This window comes from Rana temporaria, chromosome 5 (assembly GCF_905171775.1).
Source record: "Rana temporaria chromosome 5, aRanTem1.1, whole genome shotgun sequence".
NCBI classification, from domain to species: domain Eukaryota; kingdom Metazoa; phylum Chordata; class Amphibia; order Anura; family Ranidae; genus Rana; species Rana temporaria.
Window position 1 is genome coordinate 170062880 of NC_053493.1, and position 19704 is coordinate 170082583.

Consider the following 19704-nt stretch of genomic DNA (forward strand, 5'->3'; position numbering starts at 1 on the left):
CCAACAAATTTCAAGCTATAGTTATATAACGGATATGGGCTGAAAGGGCACACTCTCAGGTTTAATTTGAGGGTATGTACATCCAAATCGAGGAAGGGTTTAGGTTTTCATGGCCAGGTGTGGGCTACTCCTTGGTTATTTATTCATTAATTAAGCATATAAAAGGTTTGGAGTTGATTCTAAGTGTGGTATTTGCATTTGTAATCTATTGCTGTGAACCTACAACATGCATTCATAAGAGTTGTCCATGCAAGTGAAACAGGCCATTGTAAGGCTTCAAAAATCCATCAGAGAGATGGCAGAAACATTAAGAGTGGACAAATCAACTGTTTGGTACATTTTGGGAAAACAAGAATAGGGATGAGACGAACACCCCCCCTGTTCGGTTCGCACCAGAACCTTCGAACCTGACCGAACGTTCGCGCAAATTTTTAGAACCCCATTGAAGACTATGGGACTCGAAGGTTCAAATTCAAAAGTGCTCATTTTAAAGGCTAAAAAAGTTTTAAAAACGGTTGGTTTTTCTGGAGCAGTGATTTTAATGATGCTTAAAGTGGAAAAATTCCTTTAAATATCATACCTGCTGGGTATCTATAGTATGCCTGTGAAGTGGCACGTGTTTAGAACTGTCCCTGCACAAAATGAGATTACTATAAGAAAAAAATAATTTAAAACTGCTTGCGGCTTTAAGGTCCCTGCAATATGGATGAAAATCATTGAGAAAAATAGCATGGGTTTCCCCACCCCCCTCCCCCCAGGTCATTACCAGCACCTTTGGGCTGGTAATACTTTACCACAACACTGTAAGCCCTCACAGTTGGTCTTGGTGGGCGCAGGAATGGGCCCTGCTGTAAAATATTGGATCAAGAATTGTAATTGCACGACCCTGTTAAACAGGGGCAGAAAAATTGGGCCTTAGGCACTGGTGCTGGGGGCCACAACACTGCAACCCCTCACAGATACTCTAGTTGGAGCGCAGGAATGAGCCCGCTGCAAAGTATTGCATCAAAAATTGTACTTATACGCCCCTGTTAAACAGGGGCAGAAAAATTGGGCCTTAGGCACTGGTGCTGGGGGCCACAACACTGCAACCCCTCACAGATACTCTAGTTGGAGCGCAGGAATGAGCCCGCTGCAAAGTATTGTATCAAAAATTGTACTTATACGCCCCTGTTAAACAGGGGCAGAAAAATTGGGCCTTAGCCACTGGTGACGGTGCCCAGAACCAAAAATGTTCTTACAAGCTATCAGCATGATCATTGAGGAGGAAAAGGATAGTCACTCAGCATAACAGGATAGTCACTCCGCATCAGCATAGGCAGTCTTGAAGGGATCTGACATTTAAATTTTTTTTTTTTTTTTTTTAAATTCAGTTACATCAGCATTAGGTGCTTGGTAGCTGGTGGTGATCCAAGCCTGATTCGATCGACCGAGTCGGTGGAAAGGCGCACCCTGTGATTGGTCACAAAGCCTCCAGCAGCACTGAATGTGGGTTCTGAAAGAACGCTGGATGCAGGACAGGCCAGTAGCTCAATTGCGTACTGTGCAAGCTCTGGCCAGTGATCCATCCTCAAGACCCAGTAAGCCAGAGGATTTTCGGTGGGAAAGGTGTCCAAGTCTGATCTTGCCCTTAGGTATTCCCGCACCATGTAAAACAGACGCTGGCGATGGTTGCTGGAACCGGTCATACCTTGGGGCTGCGGACTAAAAAATTGTCTGAACTCATCGGTCAGACGGCCACCTTCTCCACCGCTCCTTCTGTGACTGACCGAAGCCTCAGCAACATGTTGTCCAGGACCAGGATTTTGTAACCTCCCAGTCTCTGGGAATGCGTTGCACAGACCTTTCTGCAAGGCCTCCCGAAGATGTTTCATCTTCTGCTCCCTCTGCGCCGGCAAGATAAGGTCCGCAACCTTACTCTTGTAAAGTAGATCAAAGAGGGTTGCCAGCCAGTAATAATCCCTCTCCTTGATAGCACGAATACAAGGATCCTTCCACAGGCTTTGCAGGATCAGGGAGGCAATACATCGTAGGTTTGCTGAGGCATTCGGTGGGAGTCCTCTGGGTCACTGAGGACGACAGGATCCGCAGCCACGTACAACTCCATGGGTTTCTTGGGACTGTAATTGATCCCTTGAAGACTGATGCTGAGTGCTAGGCTCCACCTCCATGCTGACACAATCCTCCCCCTCCTCCTCCTCCTCCTCCTCTTCTTCCTGTGTGATAGGTGGGCAAGCAGGAACACTGTCTGGATAAAGGGGGCCTTGAGAGGTAAGGAAGTCCTCCTCTTCCTCCCTCTGTTCTGCCTCAAGGGCCCTGTCCATTATTCCACGCAGCGTGTGCTCCAACAGGTGAATAAGGGGGACAGTGTCACTGATGCATGCACTGTCACTGCTCACCATCCTCGTGGCCTCCTCAAATGGTGACAGGACAGTGCATGCATCCCTGATCATGGCCCACTGGCGTGGGGGAAAAAACCCAAGCTCCCCTGACCCTGTCCTGCTGCCATATTGGCACAGATACTCATTGATGGCCCTCTGCTGCATGTGCAGCCGCTGCAGCATGGCCAACGTAGAGTTCCACCTGGTGGGCATGTCACAGATTCGACGGTTCTTGGGCAGGTTGTATTCCTTTTTGGAGGTCTGCCAGCCGAGCACTGGCAGTATATGACCGTCAGAAATGCACACAGAGTTTCCTGGCCTGCTTCAGGACATCCTGTAAGCCCGGCTACCTGCCCAAGAACCGCTGCACCACCAAGTTAAGGACATGAGCAAAACAGGGCACATGGGTCAGTTGTCCCTGTCGCAGGGCAGAGAGGAGGTTGGTGCCATTGTCGCAAACCACCATTCCTGGCTTAAGCTGACGTGGTGTCAACCACCTCTGAGCCTGCCCCTGCAGAGCTGAAAGAACCTCTGCCACAGTGTGGCTCCTGTCCCCCAAGCACACCAGCTCAAGCACCGCATGGCATCTCTTTGCCTGTGTACCTGCGTAGCCCCTTGAAAGCCTACGGAGCACCGCTGGTTCTGTGGACACATCAAAGGAAGAGGCCACAGAGGAAGAGGAGGGGGTGGAGGAGAAAGGTGTAGCAGTAGTAGTGTTTTGGAGGCGTGGTGGCAGAACAACCTCCAACACTACGATACCTTGTCCTTGTCCCAGCTGCCAGTAGAGTCACCCAATGCGCCGTGAAAGATGGGTAACGTCCCTGTCCATGCCTGCTGGACCACGAGTCAGCGGTAATATGCACCTTACCACTGACCGCCCTGTCCAGCGAGGCATGGACATTGCCTTCCACATGCAGGTAGAGAGCCGGAATCGCCTGCTGTGAGGAAAAAGTGGCGTTTGGTAACTTGCCACTGAGGTACCGCACATTCCACAAACTCACGGAAGGGGGCAGAATCTACCAACTGAAAAGGCAGCAGTTGAAGTGCTAGAAATTTAGCTAAGCTAGCATTCAACCGCTGGGCATGTGGATGGCTGGGAGAGAATTTCTTTCAGCGCTGCAGCAGCTGGGGCAGGGAAATTTGCCTGGTACAATCTGACGTCGATGTACCGATAGTAGATTGCCGCCAAGTACTTGGTTGTGACACACCTTCAGTCCTATCAGAGGACTGAGGGTATAGTGGGGTTGGAGATCCCAGCTGATGAGGAGCAAGGAGAGGTCCGCTTTGTTCTTTGGTGTGGGTCTTTGATGTACGCTTGCCAACGAACTGCGTGGCAGGTCGACATATGGTCATGCATGTGGTGCCCAAGCGGGTGATGTTTTGGCCATGCGAGATACGCTTGAGACATATGTTGCAAATAGCAGCGGTGCGATCTGATGCACTCGTCTCTGGGCTCACGTTAATGCCTTTCTCTAGCTGTGTACCATCATCGAAGCCTTCAAAACGCTTGGCCTTTTATAGTGTGGGGCGTGTACTAAACCCCCTGAGCCATAATTGGCCAAAGCCACCTTGACTTTGGCCAATTATGGCTCAACGTTTTTTGGAAGCTGTGATTGGCCAAGCATGCGGGTCATAGTGCATGGCACGCCACTCAATTTGGTGCGAACGGCCCGTAACCTTTGTATTTCGACGAACGGTCAAACATAGGATGTTCGAGTCCAACGTGAGTTCGACTCGAACATGAAGCTCATCCCTAAATAAGAACGCACTGGTGAGCTCAGCAACAAAAAAAAGGCCTGGACGTCCACGGAAGACAACCGTGGTGGTTGATAGCAGTATACTCTCTATGGTAAAGAAAACCCAACATCCAGACAAGTGAAGCACCCTCTCCAGGAGGTGGGCGTATCATTGTCAAAGTCTACATTTAAGAGCAAATACAGAGGGTTCACCACCAGGTGCAAACTATTCATAAGCCTAAAGACTAGAAATGACAGATTTGATTTTGCCAAAAACATAAAAAAAAAAAAACAAGGTTATCTGTTGTAGTTGCTAAAATTTGTACTTGGTGCGTGTGTGTATGTATGTGTGTGTGTGTGTATGTGTGTATGTATGTGTATGTATGTATGTATGTATGTATGTATGTATGTGTATATATATATATAAATATATATATAAATATATAAATGTGTATATGTGTTTGTTTGTTTTTCCCCCATTTGCATATGTATATATTTTTTTATATTTTTTATTTCAATCATTTAGGTATTGACTCAGAAGGTCATGCTGCAAATTTTGTTGAAACTGAACAAATTGTGCATTTCAATGGAGGAAAAGCTTCATTTGTTCAGGTAAGTTTTTATTTAATTTGCATGTTTTCTGCACATAGGATATGCATTTTATAGTTGATAAAGGGTGAAAACTCTGCATCAAGTGAATAAAGTAGTAAATAGTAGTAGTAGTAAATAAAATAAGCTGCTCCCCTCAAAGAGTGAATGCTCCTAGTGATATGGGTAAAAGATAGGGGGCCCTAATAATTAATAAAAATAACAATGAAAATCATAGGACTGCACTCCTGAAGTCACTAATCCTTGTCAAATAAGCAAATGTGCACAAAACATTATCAAACATATGATTAAAAAATATTGTGAAATATCAATTAGTGCAAATAATATTTAGGCCCAATCTTAAGCACAAAAAAATATTATGATAATAAATCAAAGTCCAAAAAACACCAAACGTCCATTCCGTGCTTGCTGTGATATACTGATATAGAAGTGATCCTTTACCAAACTTGAATAAACACCCAAAGTGACTGGATAAGTAAGCTGCTTACCATAGCACATTGACATTGACTCAAAAACAGAGTCAATGAGAGCTTATGCAGGATAATGCCTGCTCACATAGGCTGAAATGGAGATATTAGGTGACTTCCTCCTTTAAAGGTTTTGGCCGGATATGAAACAACAATGGAAACATCTATAGCGTAATTCCGTTTATTTAAAAATGAACAAGATAAAAAAAAAAGATAAAACTTAGCCAAATGGCTACTCACATTTAAAAGTGCTTATCTAGGCACTGGGGCTGCTGGCTCTTATCGGTAGTCTGGGGATCTGCCGTGCTCCCACCGCCTCCTACCACACTCTGTCCATGGCGTGCGTTCCACCTCACAGGAACCAACAAATAGCAGGGCCGGAATTGACGTACGTAGCATGACCAGGTACCGCTTTGATGTACGTTTCGTAAGAACGTCCTCGGGAAGCGTACCTGGTCACTCGGGGTCACGATTTAAATAGGAAATTAATGGGAAAAATTTGCCCAGAAATCGGCATTGCCAATGCATTACATTAAAACAACCGATCTCTTAAAGACACTTTGCATACCTATACATGTTAGCTTAGACAAAAAACATGATAGAGCGCACATACATAACAAATATAAATTAAAAAAACATAGAATTAACATTATTAATAAAAAGATTGGGAAATCTCAATGAGTGATAAAATGACGACAATAATCCCCTTCTCGCAGAGGGAGACTGCCCTTTTTCTCTAAACCCTTAGCCTACACGGCCATATGCGTCCCATATATGATCTGAATCGCAATTGGCTCAGATCATAAATCAACCACCAACAATCTCCTAGGCCACAACGGTAGAAATTAATTTGGTTTTAACTTGAACCAGAAACCAGTCTCATCCATGGGTGCAAGTCCAAAAAGTTGTAGAACTTCCATGGATCATCCATGGATGAGAAAAAAATTCCCATCCCACAGTATGGAAAACAAATTCCATTTTATATAGGATGTTAATAGCAAATATTTTTATAGATGAAAAATATATATAATATTGAAAACCGAGTGGGGAAAAAAATATATATAAAAAATACTTAATGGATGAGAGAAAGAAAGTGGTATCAGAAAAAAGGGGGTAGTTGGCATATTAAATCTCATTCATTGGAGAGGAAACAATTGAGATATAGCTCAATATTCATACCAAGAGGCTGCATAGTTTGAAGTTTGTACAGTCACCTGGTTTCATTTTTAGAAATTTCTTTCTTCATGTGTGTTTCCCTCCAATGTTTAGAGGTCTGATCAATTCCATAAAAATGGCAAAGTGAGGGATAGCTATTATGGTACTGTTTGAAATGCCTGTGCTGTGATTAGGAAAACTTTTCCTTATATTTCTAAGGTGTTCATTTATCCTAATTTTCAGTTTCCTCGTGGTCCGTATTACGTACTGAAGGCAACAGGGACACTCATATATGTCACATGGTCCGAATCACATGTGATAAATGGTTTTATTTTGAAGGTCTCTTGTGTCACCTTGGATTGAAACTGGTTGATTTTCTTGGTCCCCTGATCTCCTAGTAATTCTGCACGCGTTGCACCTCGTGCAGAAATGAAATCCAGAGCCATCCAGAAAAGTAGATGTTTTTTTGGGGGGTCTGGCACATTTTTTGCTTTTTTGATCCTCAGTCCCGGAGCTCTCCTATAAATACATTTAGGTTTAGATGGGATTGAGCATATAAGATCTTTATCCTTAAGCTAAATGGGCCAATATTTTTTAAAAATGGCTTCAACCTGTCTAAATTGTCTATAAAAATCAGACACAAAGGCAAGTTCTCCCTTGTATTCTGATTTTGGTTTGGTAATCAAAAGGGATTGCCTATTCATTGAGGACACCTGTGACAAAACTTTGGTAAGTGTTTCTCAAACGGATAGCCTTTTTCTGTAAATCTTCCAGTAAGCACCTCAGCCTAATTGAGGAAATCATTGTCATTAGCACAATTACGCCTCAGTCTCGTGTATTGTCTGCCCCTATCCACTGTGGATGGTGGCAGCTTCCAGTTGGCACAAAACCATTTCTGTCCGTGGCCTTACAAAATGTTTTAGTTTCAAATGTCCCATTCGTTTTAGTTATAGTAAGATCTAAATAGTTAACAGATGCATCACTGCATTCAGCAGAAAACTTCAGACCATAGACATTATTATTCATTTGTTGTAAATCAAGTTCAAAACTGACCTTAGACCCTTCCCAGAACAAGATAACATCATCAATGTACCTTTTTTATAAAAGGTCAATGATGGGTTCCTATCTTTGAAAATAGTTTCTTGTTCCCACTTATTGATAACTACATTCGCCACACTGGGGGCATAGCGTGCCCCCATAGCCACGCCCCCAGTCTGGTTGTAGAACTCATCCTTCGCCCAGAAGAAATTATTACTCATAGCCAAATGTAGACCCTTAATGAGATAATTAATCTGGACTTTCTTGAGTCTGGACTCTCTCAAAAGAGCCCATTTCACAGCAACCAACGCATCTTTATGTTGAATATTGGTATACAGGGACTCAATGTCCACTATAACCAATAGAGTATTTTTAGTGGATATAGTTTGTTGAAGTACTATGAGGTCTCTACTGTCCTTTAAATAGGAAGGGCTTTGGGATACTAAAGGCTTGAAAAAAACGTCAAGGTATTCTCCAAGTCTGGAAAAGGGGAATCGATCCCACTGATAATGGCTCGGCCCGGTGGAAATTCTTTGTTTTTGTGAATTTTGGGCAATGTATATAATACTGGAATCTTTGGAGCATAGATATTAATGTAATCTGCTTCTTTTTTATTCAAAATTTGTTTCTGTACCCCCTCTGCTATCCATTTAGCGAATTCTCCTTTTAATTGTGCTGTTGGATTCCCTTTTAACTTTATATATGTGGTAGGGTCACCCAGCAGTCTGAGGATTTCTTGGTAGTAGTAATCTTTGGCCAAAACCACCAACCCTCCTCCCTTGTCTGCTGGCCTTACCACTATTTGTTTATTTTCTTCAATTGCTTTAATCCCTTCCAGATACGCTGGTTCGAAAAATGTTTAATATCCAACTCTCTAGCTTCATCTTGTACCATGTTTTTTAAAAACTTGTATATGGTTATTTTTACCCTTCGCAGGGTTAAAAACAGAGTTATTTTTCAAACTACTATGAACAAATTGCTGATCCGTACTTGATGTACCTGGACCGGGAGTTTGATTGGCAAAGAATTTTTTTATATTTAATTTTTTTATATATTTTTCTATATCAATAAACCAAATTTGTCTAAATCTTTATCAGGTGCAAACTTGAGTCCTTCACTCAACACTTCTAATTGCTTATCAGTGAAGTCATCTCCTGCTAAATTGTAGATTCCCTGATTCACCTGTTCCTTTTTCTTTTTCTTTCTCTCTCCTCCTCTACCTCTTTTTCAGATTTTTTCCTTGGGCATCTGCTATGCTATTTTCTGTGGCTGCACGCTTCATCAAAAAGTCCCAAATTTAGTTTCCTCTCTCATCTGTGGGGTATTGGGTGGGATACGATTTGGCTCTTTCCAATCTCTCCATCCCCCCCATGTTGATTTAGATAGGGGGCTGGTCTACCCCTGAAGTTGCCTCTAAACGCGGCAGATTGGCCACGAGATAACCATTATCCTCCCATGCCCTCTGCCGCTTACCAGAGCCGTTGGCAGCGGCGATGTCGATCGGGTCCTTCCTCATGCTGGGCATGGATAGGAGTGAGGGCAAGATGGCCCCCACCCGTATCCATACCATAGCAGGGTGGAAGCGATGTCAAAACGTCACTTCTGCCCATACGTCTTAAAGTTACAATTTATTTTTGTCATTTTTTCAAATTACGTTTTTTTTTTTATTGCATTTTTGTCTAAATATGAGATCTGAGGTCTTTTTACATTCCTTGTAATAGGAATAAAAGTGCCCCAATTTTTTTTTTTTAAACTGTGTAAAAATAAATAAAATTTGGTAAAATTAAATAATACAAATTTAAAGCGCCTTGTCCGGACGAGCTCGCGCACAGAAGCGAACGCATACGCGAGTAGTGCCCGCAAATGAAAACGGTGTTCAAACCACACATGTGAGGTATTGCCACGATCGTTGAAAGACCTCCTCTGTAACTCAAAACATGCAACCTGTAGATTTTTTTAAATGTAAAAGTTTGACGCCATTCCAGTGGGCGCAATTTTGAAGCGTGACATGTTGGGTATCAATTTGCTCGGCGTAACATTCTCTTTCACAATATAAAAAAAAATTGAGCTAACTTTACTGTTGTCTTATTGTTTTAATACATTTTTCTAAAAAATCGTGCGCTTTTTAAGACCGCTACGCAAATACGGTGTGACAAAAAGTATTGCAATGACCGCCATTCTATTCTCTAGGGTGTTAGAAAAAAAAATGTATAATGTTTGGGGATTCTAAGTAATTTTCTGGCAAAAAATATTGTTTTTAACGTGTAAGCACAGAGTCTGAAAAACTGTCCCGGGGCTTAAGTGGTTAAAGAACATGGTAAGAAAAGATAATAGGTCAGGTTGTGACTACTTGGTGTCCCCGGATAAAGAAAAATGTGCGTTTGATTTTTTTACAACCTGTCTAACAAAAACATTTTTTTCCCCCTTTTAGAGTCGAGGGTCAATTCCATTTTTCTGGTCACAAAGACCAAACTTGAAATATAAACCGAAGCCTCAAATCAACAATGCTGTAAATCATGTAAATATCTTTTATATTTGTTTTAGGCACTTTGACTAAGTCTATTTCTATCATTATAGCATCTTGCACTTTTTAAATTTACCAAGCAAAGTTATTTTTTATGCTGAAAGTTTTTTTTTTTTTTTTTTTAATAAAACATCATTAATTCTGGTTAACATCTTGCACAACTCTAACAGTTCAATTACATAATCATTATTTATTTAATTTTCATCAATAAAGTGGCATTTGGATCTAGAACTAGTTACCAATTTATAAAGAACTGACATTTTACACAACACTTTACAGTGATTTTTGTGGCCAAAATTACATCTGGTGTCTAGCCACCCTAGGACGTCAAGGTCTCCCCGTAGGGTACTGCAAGATTCTGGACATATCCAGTTCCCTGGGACTTGGCCCAGGGGTATCCAGCCATGGTGACCAGATTTTTTTCAAATCTACCTGTGCTTCCCCTGTGTTGATATACCGTTCCATGACCAAAGTGTTCCCCATGTGTGTTATCCACGAGGCAACTGTGGACGGTGAGATCAATTTCCATCCCATCAAAATTAGTTTTCCGGCTTGAAACAATGCCCTAGAGAATGCTGTCCTGACCATCTCCTCGGGAATTACCACCTCCAAATCTCCCAAGATATAGTGAGTTGAGTCTAAGGGGATGGTCGTTTGAAACACTTGATTAAGCGTTCCAAGCACTCCAGTAACAGTGGAGCTTTGGCCAGCTCCAGAGCAGATGAATGAGATCCCTCTGGTGCTGCCTGCACCTGCCGCACATGGGGTCTGCCAGCCTACCCAGCTTATGTAGTTTAAGCGGGGTGTAGTGCATCCGAAGCACAATGTATAATTGGGAGACTTTTTGGGCAACTTTAAGAGAGCAGGTAGTAATAGATTGCAGGGCCTCCTCCCATTGGACTCCTGTAATAAAATCAACAGGGGGAACCAGCGTTCGGGAGGATCCACGCAGTTTAATCTGCGATTCAATGTTTTTTCACAATGAAACATGAACATGTTCAAGGGGCAAATATTTTTGTATAGATACTGTATTAACACCATGAAGATGATCACAAGTGGGGTTTCAACCCAGCACACAAAGCAGCAAGGCATGTTTACTAACATAACCTGTGGGTTGCTTACCAACCTGCATAAGGCTGCAATCACACTTTAGTGTTTAGGAAACATGCAAAAAATGTCGCGTTTCCAGGGCCATTCATTGTTAATTGCACCCCAAATGCGTCAAAACAGGCTTTCTCTTGTGTTCATGGACGAAACGGCAGATTATCTTGACAATAGGGTATTTCCCTTCTATCAGGAGAGGACTAGGCAGAAACATTGTTAAAGTGTTAATACAACCTTAACCTGTACAGTACCACCCAGGAGGCGGTCCCTCTAGGTGCAACCCCTCTCCCTGCACACAGCAGCTTCAGTTTTTTTTCTGCCTAGCATAGGAGTTGGACCTGGCTCCCTATGGGCCCTTAGTCTGGGAGTTTTTTCATGCTTTTCGTAAGCCTTTTCAGTTTTTTTTCTCTGCTACGATTCTGAGATCTGCTATCAACTGCCGACTGGGCAACAAGCTGGATGTCCTAGATCCTTGTAGTCACCCCAGTTTCGGCCAGCGAGCGTGTGCAAGCCTCTAGCTATGCGTTGGGTCGGCCATGACATGCCCTATTTGCTCTAGGGGTGGCTGGTGAGCTACGCGCTCCTGGGAACACATATGACCGGGCTAATTACTGTCTCTGTCACAGTGTGCCAGGCCGACGGCTACTTCCATACTGCTCGGGTGGTGGGTCTGTTTTGAGATGCTTCCAGCAAGTGTCGCAGGATCGGTAAGTACCTTCTTCCCTGCCTCGGTGGGATGGCTGGACATTCCCTGGGAGGTCGATCGGGGGTCCCTTCCACCCTTCCTTTCTTCTCTCCCTCCCATCCCTCCTTCTCGCGCTTCTGTCGGGGCCTGCTGCTATCCGGGGGTCTTTTTTCACCTGGGGGGGCTCCGCTCTCTGTGGGGCGGCTGCTGCGCTGGGTCCACTGTCCTGGGGTGCTTTACCTGTGGGAGGGGTTCTCCCTGCTGCACAGGGGGGTCTGTAAAGGTTTGTTGCCTGCTCCTGCCACCCTTTTCCCCTGTTGGGGGCTGTTTCTTGCTATTTTTTGTTATTCAGCGGCCATTTCCCCTTAGCCTGTTGGGCTTTGTTGATCGGCGGCCATTTTCTTGTAGCCGCGCACTTTTTTTCTCTATGGGAGGACCGCTCGGCTGCCATTTTCTTGGGCTCCCCGGGCTTTGTGCTATTTTTACACAGCGGCGGCCATTTTCCTGGAGTCCGCACGCTTTCTCTACAGGGCGGCTGCTCGGCGGCCATTTTCTGGTAGTTTTTTTGTTCTCTTGTGGCGGTGTTAGCTTCTCTGAACAGCGCAAACAGCCGGCTTACCTTTTCTATCAGCAGGACATGTGCAGCGGCATACAATGGGCTTCCTTCTGTCAGGACATGACGGACAGCGCTGTGCAGTCGTTTTCCTACTGGGGGTGAGTCCTCTGGGTTCCCCTTTTTCCTCGGTGTGCAGAGCAGCTAGGAGGGTGGGCTGTGTGCCTGGTGTTGCATCCCTAAGGGTTCAGACGTGTGGGTCACTATGGCAGCCGAGGCTGATGCTTCTTCCCCTAACATTCTGGTTGTAGCAACTAGTGCTTCTGCACCTGCGGTGTCTGGAGGCTATGTCGGCAGTCCTAGAGGCCTTTTTTGTCAGGGTGGCTGCGGTGCGGGGAAAAAAGGGGTTAAAAGCACTCCCCTCCCCCATCTTCCGTGGAGATATCTGACTCCGATTCGGGCCCTGCTAGAGCTCCTGGCCCAGGTTCTGAGGTTTCAGAGGATATGGACCACGACCCTTCAGACAGTGAGGATGACTATGTGTTGGCACATGATAGGGCACTGGTTGGAGCACTTATCAGCACAGTGCGAGATGCTCTAAAATTGAAGTATAAGTCAGGCTCATCTACAGAGGTGTCGGTCGCTTTTGGGTTCCGCAAGCCTGCCCGCAGTGAAAAGGTGTTTCCTTGTGTGATTTACTTGGATAAGCTTTTGTAGAAGCAATGGGAACGCCCACAGAGGATCTTTTCGGTCCCTAAGTATATTGTGGTGCGTTATCCTTTTTGAGGAAGATTTCCTGAAAAAGTGGACCTCTTCCCCGATTGTGGACCCTCTGGTGTCCAGATTAAACAAAGTTTCCATGCCTCCGGTGGAAGGAGCGCCTGCGTTCAAAGGCCCGGCGGACAGGAGAGCAGTAGGCATGGGCCCTCCTTCTCCGCTCATAAACGTCTTTTTCGTACCCAAGGAGCTGCCGGTAATAGCTCCCAGACCAATAAGGCTCCTACTGAGGGACAAAAGCGTCCCTGGTTTCGCAAGCCCAACAAGCCTGCACACAAACCTGCGACCGCATGAAGGTTTGCCCCCGCCCAAAACGCGGGTGGGGGGTCACCTTCGCACATTCGTGGCTCGGTGGTCTTCCCTACTTTCCGACCGGTGGGTTTGCGAAGTAGTTTCCTCAGGGTACAAGATAGTGTCTCTCTTGTCCTCCGAACAGATTTTTTACCTCAAACCTTCAGCTCCCTCCGACTCGTCGTGTGGCCCTGTTTGGGGCTGTGAAGGATCTGCTAGCATGGGGAGTGATCGTGTCTGCTTTTATTCAAACCTATTTGTGGTCCCAAAAGTGTAGGTCTGCCCAATCCTGGACCTCAAGGCCCTGAACTGCTTTGTAGAAGTTCAGGATGGAATCGGTGCACTCGGATGCATATTTGCATGTCCCCATATTTGTCAGACATCAGAGGTTTCTGCGTTTTGCGGTCGAGAACGACCACTACCAATTTGTGGCTCTTCCTTTTTGGCCTGGCCTCAGCTCCAAGGGTGTTCACCAAGGTGCTCGCTCCGGTTCTGGCATTTCTGAGACGGCAAGGTATCGCTATCGTGGGTTAGACGACCTTCTTCTAAGAGCTATAGAATTGGCCTCTAAAAAAATACATGTAGTGTAAGGTTTAGTTAAAAGTACCATCATCCAGAAGTCAGAATTTAATAGAGATTGGATTTTGGACCCCAAACCAAAAACCAAACAAAAAGGGGGGGTTGTGGGCAATTGAACTATTGCGGTATGTTAAGCAATTATAAAAATGCACTTGTAAAGAAAGTATAAATTTTATTAACACAAACAATAAAATACAAACAAAGATGCAATTTAAAATAGTGACGATCCATGTGTATCACCACAGTAATCAACCCCTAGGAGGGGGAAGGTCACAATGGGAATAGGGGTCACTAAGGGTGTCTCTACTAGTTTTCAATCAATAAATGAACAGGTGACAGGCATAGAGATACAATCAAGCCTGACATGAAGATATAATATATGGGGGGGTGGTCCATTCACATACATGTCCCCCTTGGTCGCCATAGGGGACCTCACCTGGTCATAGGTAAGCAGCTCAACCCTTGTCCCCCCCCCCCCCCCATATATTATATCTTCATGTCAGGCTTGATTGTATCTCTATGCCCGTCACCTGTTCATTTATTAATTGTTTGTCAATTCATTGCAGATTGTTCTCCTGATGAAGCGGCAATGGCCGCGAAACTAGTAGACACACCCTCAGTGACCCCTATTCCCATTGTGACCTTCCCCATCCTAGGGGTTGATTACTGTGGTGATACACATGGGTCGTCACTATTTTAAATTGCATCTTTGTTTGTATTTTATTGTTTGTGTTAATAAAATTTATACTTTCTTTTACACGTGCGTTTTTTATAATTGCTTATCAGAGGTTTATGGACCACGACCCTTCAGACAGTGAGGTCCAATAGTCCAATTGCCCACAACCCCCCCTTTTTGTTTGTTTTTTTTCCAAATTCTTCAAGCTCAGAATTAGAGGTGGATGTGGCGATTGTCATCCAGAGCCTTTTGAGATTTCGGTTGGGTCCTGAACCTGCAGAAGTCGGTGTTGGTGCCAACTCGGCGCCTGGAGTACCTGGGCCTGGTCCTGGATTCCCTAGAGGCAGAAGTTTTTTCCCTCTCCGACAAATCACAAACAATTTGGGAAGCGGTGAGGCTGCTGGCCTCCCGCAGGCGGTCGTTGCTGCGTTTTTGCATGCGAACCCTGGGCCTCATGGTGGCCTCCTTCGAGGCAGTGCCATACGCTCAATTTCACACTTGTGCCTTGCAGAAGGAAATTCTTAAAAAATAGGACAGGTCACCGTTGTTCCTGGATTGTCAGATCAGGGTGGACCTGACGGTCAAGGGCTCCCTGGTCTGGTGGCAGAGGTCTCCGGCCCCTCAGTGGACTGTGATCACGACGGACGCCAGTCTGACCGGTTGGGGGGGGGGTGTTTGGGGTGTCCAGTCGGCTTAGGGTTGCTGGACGGACACTGGAAGAATCCCGCCTTCCGATCAACGTGCTGGAGCTTTGAGCAATCAAGCATTGCCTCTCTTTGTGGTCTCGGAGACTTCAGGGGCATCCGGTCATGATCCAGTTGGACAACGACGCGGAAGTGGCATATGTCAACCATCAAGGGGGGGACGAGGAGCTCGGTGGCAGCCTTGGAGGTGGCTCACATTCTGAGGTGGGGAGAACGAAGCGTGTCGGCTCTATCGCCTGTATGCATTCCGGGCGTGGAAAACTGGCAGGCGGACTATCTAAGCCGCCAGATGCTGGACCAAGGAGAGTGGTCGTTACACCCGGATGTGTTTCAACTCGTTTGCAACAGGTGGGGCACGCCAGACGTAGACCTTCTGGCTTCACGACTCAATCAAAAGATTTAGAGGTTTGTGGCCAGGTCGAGAGACCCCTGGGCCGACGCGTTGGTGGCCCCTTGAGGGAAGTATCGGCTGATCTATGCCTTTCCCCCCCACTGAAGCTTCTTCCTCGTCTGCTTCGCAGGGTGCAGATTGAGGGAATTTTGATGATTCTCATTGCTCCAGATTGGCCTTGCCGTCCCTGGTACGTCTGGTGGCGGATGTTCTGTGGCAACGACTGCTGCTAGAGGACCTTCTGTCGCAAGGCCCCATACTTCATCCTGCTTTACAGTCGCTGGCTTTAACGGCGTGGCTATTGAAAGCCAGGTGCTGAGGGACCATGGCCTGTCGGATGCGGTTATTGCTTCCATGCTGAGAGCACTGAAGTCTTCCTCTAGGAAGATTTATCATCGTACTTGGAAGGCCTACATCTCTGTGTGAGGAGCTTAAGTGGTGTCAGCATGTATACTCTGTCTCCAGGATTCTGCTGTTTTTACAGCGTGGTGTGGACCAGAAACTTGCTTTAAGCACTATTAAGGGCAGATTTCTACCTTGGCGGCGCACTGATTGGTGAGTACTTTTTGTACAGGGGGTTCGACATGTGGCTCCCCCGGTGTGTCCACCTCTGCCTCCGTGGGCCTTTTTGGTGGCTATTACGTCTGTCAGACGGGTTTCTGAGCTGGCGGGCCTAGTCTTGCAAGGCTTCTTATCTGATCCTCCACAAGGATAAGGCGGTGCTAAGCTCGCTGCCTTCTTTTCTTCCTAAGGTCGTTTCGGCTTTTCATCTCAATGAGGACATCGTACTTCCGTCCTTCCGTCCTTGTGCCCTCGACCGTCGCATCCAAAGGAGATTGCTTTACATTCCTTGGACGTGGTCCGAGCTCTGCTGGTGTACCTGTCTGCTACTGCTTCGTTCCAGAACTCTGACTCACTGTTTGTCAGTGGCTGGTCTTAAAGAAGAGTGGCGGTCTCATCAACCACCATCTCTAGGTGGATTAGACAGGTCGTAATTCAGGCCATACATGGACGGGCGCCTCCATTTCCTGTCATGGCGCATTCTACCTGGTCCATAGGTGCCAGCTGAGCTTTCCGACATCGGGCATCTGTCTCCCAGGTGTGTAAGGCGGCGACTTGGTCGTCCATTCACACTTTCACAAAATTCTACAAGGTTGACGTGAGTGCATCTTCGGATGCCTGCTTTGGCCGTAAGGTTTTGCAGGTGGCCATCTAATGTTGCATCTCCTCTGTTGAGCTCTGGTTTATGTTTGGGGTGAAGTTTGATTTTGTTTGCCGTTCCCACCCCTTGTTTTTCTGACACTGCTTGGGGATGTCGCTATTGTCAAGATTATCTGCTGTGTCCGTCCATGAACACAAGGGAAAATAGTATTTTTGTACTCCCAGTAAAATCCTTTTCTCTGTAGTGCATGAACGGACACAGCGCCCACCCCTACTTTTTATGTTTGTACTGATTTTTGACTAACTGAAGCTGCTGTGTGCAGGGAGAGGGGTTGTACCTAGAGGGACCGCCTCCTGGGCGGTACTGTACAGTTTAAGGTTGTATTAACACTTTAACAATGCTTCTGCCTAATCCTCTACTGATAGAAGGAAAATACCCTTTTATTAAGATAATCTGCTGTGTCCGTCCATGAACTACAGAGAGAGGGATTTTACGGTGAGTACAAAAATCCTTTTTTTTTTTTTTATGTGAAAAAACACTTGAAGCTCAAAAAGGTGCATGAGCTAATTCATTAGGTTTCTCGCGCATAGGACAGACCTTTTGAAATAAATTTGCTTCCCTGTGAGTGTAGTCTAAAAATGCACACAGTTTTGCAAAGTTTATGCAACACTATAGTGTGAATGCAGTCTCAAATAATGAAATTACACAACATAATTATTTATTTTGGCTATAGCTGTCATTTTCTCTTATTTAACACAGTTTTGTTTCATCTGCAGATGGATGGATTTCAGCGACATTTTGACTCTCAGATAATTAGTTATGGAAAACAAGTTATCGTTAACTTGGTATGCCTTTCTTGTTATACTTGATGCATGTGTGCTATAGGCGGATTTGCTGATAATTGATTAGTAACCTGAATAGGTCAGAAAATAAAACAGTCCTAGTGTCCTTTTTTATAATGAAGAGTGCACAAGGGGGAAGCAGAAATCGCATAATCTTTGCATCTGTCTTTCTCTCCAGGATCACGCAGGAACTGCATTTATTTCCTGGACTTAAGTCGGCAATGTAAAATTGAAACTTGGCCCGTTCAGGAGGGACCTACCAAATTTCAACCCATGTATGATTCCTGTGGTTGTACAGACTTCAATCTACCAATCACATTTTGTACAACTGCCTACAACACTGATCAGTGTATTCTGGCGATGGGAAAGTCTCCCTGTTGTCAAAATACAATAGCTCCTCAAATGTGTGGATGGAGAAATCATGTCAGTTTTTTTGTTGAACAAAAAAACCTGACTTACCTATGGGCTGCCTAAGATCCTAGCCCAAGGATGACAACATGTTAAATTGTGCCAGTCTATGGCCAGCCTTAAACCTATTGCAAATTTCATAGCATTTGTTGTTTGAAAGACTGCACAACAGTAAGGCTGGCCATGGATGATTTTTTTTTTTTTCTCCGTTCAGCAATTGGATTCCCTCAAACACACATGTGTATTGGATGCAGCAGCCACAAATGGTTTGAAATTCATCTGTCCCTACTGAGCCAGCTGAATTTCGATCTATCTATGACCAGCTTTAGGCAGCTGTCAATTTGTTCTCACAGCTGGTAAGAAAATTTACCTTTTTGACTCCATAAAACAATAGTAGTAATGTTTTGTACCATATTGGCATTGGTGGGAACTAAAACTGAAATAAAGTCAATTACAATTTCTAAACTTTGAGATAGTTTGGGTCTCTTGTATATTTGTCATTTAAGTTAAGATAGCTGTAGACGGTTCGAAGATTCAAGCCATTAATGGTCAGGCTGAATGTACCCAAGTTTATCGATTGATCAATTTTAGTACAACCAGCCTGTCGGGTTTTAAATCCAATTCTTGCAAGCGCCTGGTATGGCCACTAGCAATAATCACTGTCTTCTCCCAGTATGGAGAATCCATTAACTGTCAGAAGCGCATGAGCAATATTGTTTTCTGACTGTTCTCAGTTGCTGTTTGTCTGTGTGCAGTGATTGAATGTGTAGGTTACTAATGGCCCGTACACACAACCTAAAATCGGATGAAAAATAATGCTTTCGTACAACAATCGGATTGTTAATACTCCTCATTCGAGAGCCGATCATGACAGTCCAATTATTATCCGATCGGACAAACACGATTGTGCGTTTTTTTTTTTTTTTCAATTCAGTTGTCCAAAAATACAATAGAAATACACTTAAACACATGACATCACTTAAGATTTTTTTTATTCTGTCATATGAGAATTTTCATCACTTAATTAACCCCCATTTTCAATATGCAACTAGCCCAGAGGCGATTCAGTTCGCATGTGTTGCGCTTTACAAGTTACTCACTCAGCATGCAAAAAAACGGACGATCTGTCGTCCAATTTTCGGATTATGTGTATGGGCCATAAAGCTGACTATACACAGAGCAAATTTCTTTCCTGCAACTATGGGTGTTGCGGGAATCCCTCCTGCCAGGCCATTGTCTTCTCCTGGCAGGGGAGGGTGGGGAAAGCCATCCACACCGGGAGAAGAAAGTTATTATAGCTAGGGGCTTTAGGAACCACTAGCGATAATCGCAGGTAATACCTGGCATGCGACTTGTACCCAAGTTTATCGATCAATCAACTTGGTACATTCAGCTTGCCCATACACGATTCAAACCGTGTATGGCCTGCCTAAGTTACATAAATAGTTACATAGTTAGTAAGATTAAAATAAAGACACCGGTCCATCCAGTTCAATCTGTATATATATATATGTGTGTGTGTGTGTGTGTGTGTGTGTGTGTGTGTGTGTGTGTCTTTTTTGCTACCAAGTTATATATCTGAATTCCACAGACAATATAAAAGTGTGGAAAGGATTTTTAGG

The 19704-nt window shown here is 44.7% G+C and overlaps 1 protein-coding gene across 2 annotated transcripts in view; it reads left to right on the forward strand.

Moving 5' to 3' along the window:
• SACM1L (SAC1 like phosphatidylinositide phosphatase) overlaps positions 1-19704 on the forward strand; it is a 168029-nt gene that overhangs the window by 82216 nt on the left and 66109 nt on the right. For both annotated transcript variants that reach the window (XM_040353372.1, XM_040353373.1), the window contains 3 exons: positions 4644-4729; positions 9818-9904; positions 17609-17677. In XM_040353372.1, coding sequence (XP_040209306.1) covers positions 4644-4729; positions 9818-9904; positions 17609-17677 — 242 coding nt within the window. The remainder of the gene's footprint in view (positions 1-4643; positions 4730-9817; positions 9905-17608; positions 17678-19704) is intronic.